The sequence below is a fragment of the Sander lucioperca genome, chromosome 13 (assembly GCF_008315115.2).
Source record: "Sander lucioperca isolate FBNREF2018 chromosome 13, SLUC_FBN_1.2, whole genome shotgun sequence".
In the NCBI taxonomy this organism is placed as follows: Eukaryota; Metazoa; Chordata; class Actinopteri; order Perciformes; family Percidae; genus Sander; species Sander lucioperca.
The window spans coordinates 25,954,451-25,956,950 of record NC_050185.1 but is presented as its reverse complement, the minus strand read 5'-3'; the positions used below and the strand labels follow the sequence as shown (position 1 = coordinate 25,956,950).

The window sequence follows — 2,500 nt, the reverse complement described above, 5'->3', positions numbered from 1 at the left end:
TCTCAAATATCCAAAATAACATCAGTAGAACATGTAAGAAATATCAGGAAAGTACCCTGTAAATACTAGTAGAACATGTAAGAAATATCAGGAAAGTACCCTGTAAATACTAGTAGAACATGTAAGAAATATCAGGAAAGTACCCTGTAAATACTAGTAGAACATGTAAGAAATATCAGAAAAGTACCCTGCAAATACTAGTAGAACATGTAAGAAATATCAGGAAAGTACCCTGCAAATACTAGTAGAATATGTAAGAAATATCAGAAAAGTACCCTGTAAATACTAGTAGAATATGTAAGAAATATCAGAAAAGTACCCTGTAAATACTAGTAGAACATGTAAGAAATATCAGGAAAGTACCCTGTAAATACTGGTAAAACATGTAAGAAATATCAGGAAAGTACCCTGTAAATACTGGTAGAACATGTAAGAAATATCAGGAAAGTACCCTGTAAATACTAGTAGAATATGTAAGAAATATCAGGAAAGTACCCTGTAAATACTAGCAGAATATGTAAGAAATATCAGGAAAGTACCCTGTAAATACTAGTAGAATATGTAAGAAATATCAGAAAAGTACCCTGTAAACACTAGTAGAATATGTAAGAAATATCAGAAAAGTACCCTGTAAATATTGGTAGAATATGTAAGAAATATCAGAAAAGTACCCTGTAAATACTAGTAGAATATGTAAGAAATATCAGAAAAGTACCCTGTAAATACTAGTAGAATATGTAAGAAATATCAGAAAAGTACCCTGTAAATATTGGTAGAACATGTAAGAAATATCAGAAAAGTACCCTGTAAATACTAGTAGAATATGTAAGAAATATCAGAAAAGTACCCTGTAAATATTGGTAGAACATGTAAGAAATATCAGAAAAGTACCCTGTAAATACTAGTAGAACATGTAAGAAATATCAGAAAAGTACCCTGTAAATACTGGTAAAACATGTAAGAAATATCAGGAAAGTACCCTGTAAATACTAGTAGAATATGTAAGAAATATCAGGAAAGTACCCTGTAAATATTGGTAGAACATGTAAGAAATATCAGGAAAGTACCCTGTAAATACTAGTAGAATATGTAAGAAATATCAGGAAAGTACCCTGTAAATACTAGTAGAATATGTAAGAAATATCAGGAAAGTACCCTGTAAATACTAGTAGAACATGTAAGAAATATCAGGAAAGTACCCTGTAAATACTAGTAGAACATGTAATATGTGAGCCTGACCTGGTCGATGATGGCTTCCTGTTTGATGCGATCGTTCTTAAAGTCGTCGTTAACGTCCAGAACCAGAACAGGAAGTTCATTCAGGTACTCAAAGTCCAGACTACACACAGGTACACACACAGAGATACAGAGATATACACACACACACACACACACACACACACAGATAAAAGGATTATTCAAAGTCTACTTAAAGAGCAACAAAACTCTGCACAAGTAGATCACACAACTGAAATACTGTCTGTGTGTCTTTGTGTGTATGTGTGTGTGTGTCTCTATTTGTGTGTGTGTGTGTGTCTCTATTTGTGTGTGTGTGTGTGTGTGTGTCTCTATGTGTGTGTGTGTGTGTCTCTATTTGTGTGTGTGTGTGTCTCTATTTGTGTGTGTGTGTGTGTGTGTGTGTCTATGTGTGTGTGTGTGTGTGTGTGTGTGTGTGTGTGTGTGTGTCTCTGTGTGTGTGTGTGTGTGTGTGTGTGTCTCTATGTGTCTGTGTGTGTGTGTGTGTGTGTGTGTGTCTCTATGTGTGTCTGTGTGTGTGTGTGTGTGTGTGTGTGTGTGTGTGTGTGTGTGTGTGTGTGTCTCTATGTGTGTGTGTGTGTGTGTGTGTGTGTGTGTCTCTATGTGTGTGTGTGTGTGTGTGTGTGTGTGTGTGTGTTACCTGAGCTTTCTGTCACTGAGCCAGTCTTCATGTTTACGGTGCAGCTGCTGGAGATAGTCCAGAGGGATTCCCTGTTCCTCCTCTCTGCCGCGGTGCATCAGACGCTGCATACAGCGCTGGAAAACACAGACAAACATGAAGGCATCGTTAGAGCTGTAATATACAGAGAGAAACAGGGGAACATGAAGGCATCAGAGCTGTAATATACAGAGTGTGTAACGTCACTGTGATTGGCTGTCTAACGTCACTGTGATTGGCTGTCTAAAGTCACTGTGATTGGCTGCCTAATGTCACTGATGAGGTAGATGATGCTGTGGGACTGAGGGATTATGGGATATAGAGTTCTGTGTGAGACTCACCTGTAGGACTGAGGGATTATGGGATATAGAGTTCTGTGTGAGACTCACCTGTAGGACTGAGGGATTATGGGATATAGAGTTCTGTGTGAGACTCACCTGAGGCGGAGCGCGGAGGTAGATGATGGCGTCCAGGGCGATGTCCGGTTCAAACTGGGTCAGTAACCAGGTGTGATAGTCCTGATAAACACTCCACTCGGTCTCCGCCAGGCTGCCGCTCTCAAACAGGCTGGACGCAAACACATAC

General features: G+C 38.8%; 1 protein-coding gene across 1 annotated transcript in view; it reads right to left on the bottom strand.

The window, feature by feature from the left end:
* The window catches only part of LOC116062373 (deoxycytidine kinase 1-like), an 8,371-nt gene that overhangs the window by 443 nt on the left and 5,428 nt on the right, over nucleotides 1–2,500 (bottom strand). Inside the window, exons 5-7 of the mRNA XM_031317046.2 lie at nucleotides 2,353–2,500; nucleotides 1,898–2,013; nucleotides 1,240–1,339 (exon numbers count right to left, since the gene is read on the bottom strand). Coding sequence (XP_031172906.1) covers nucleotides 1,240–1,339; nucleotides 1,898–2,013; nucleotides 2,353–2,500 — 364 coding nt within the window. The remainder of the gene's footprint in view (nucleotides 1–1,239; nucleotides 1,340–1,897; nucleotides 2,014–2,352) is intronic.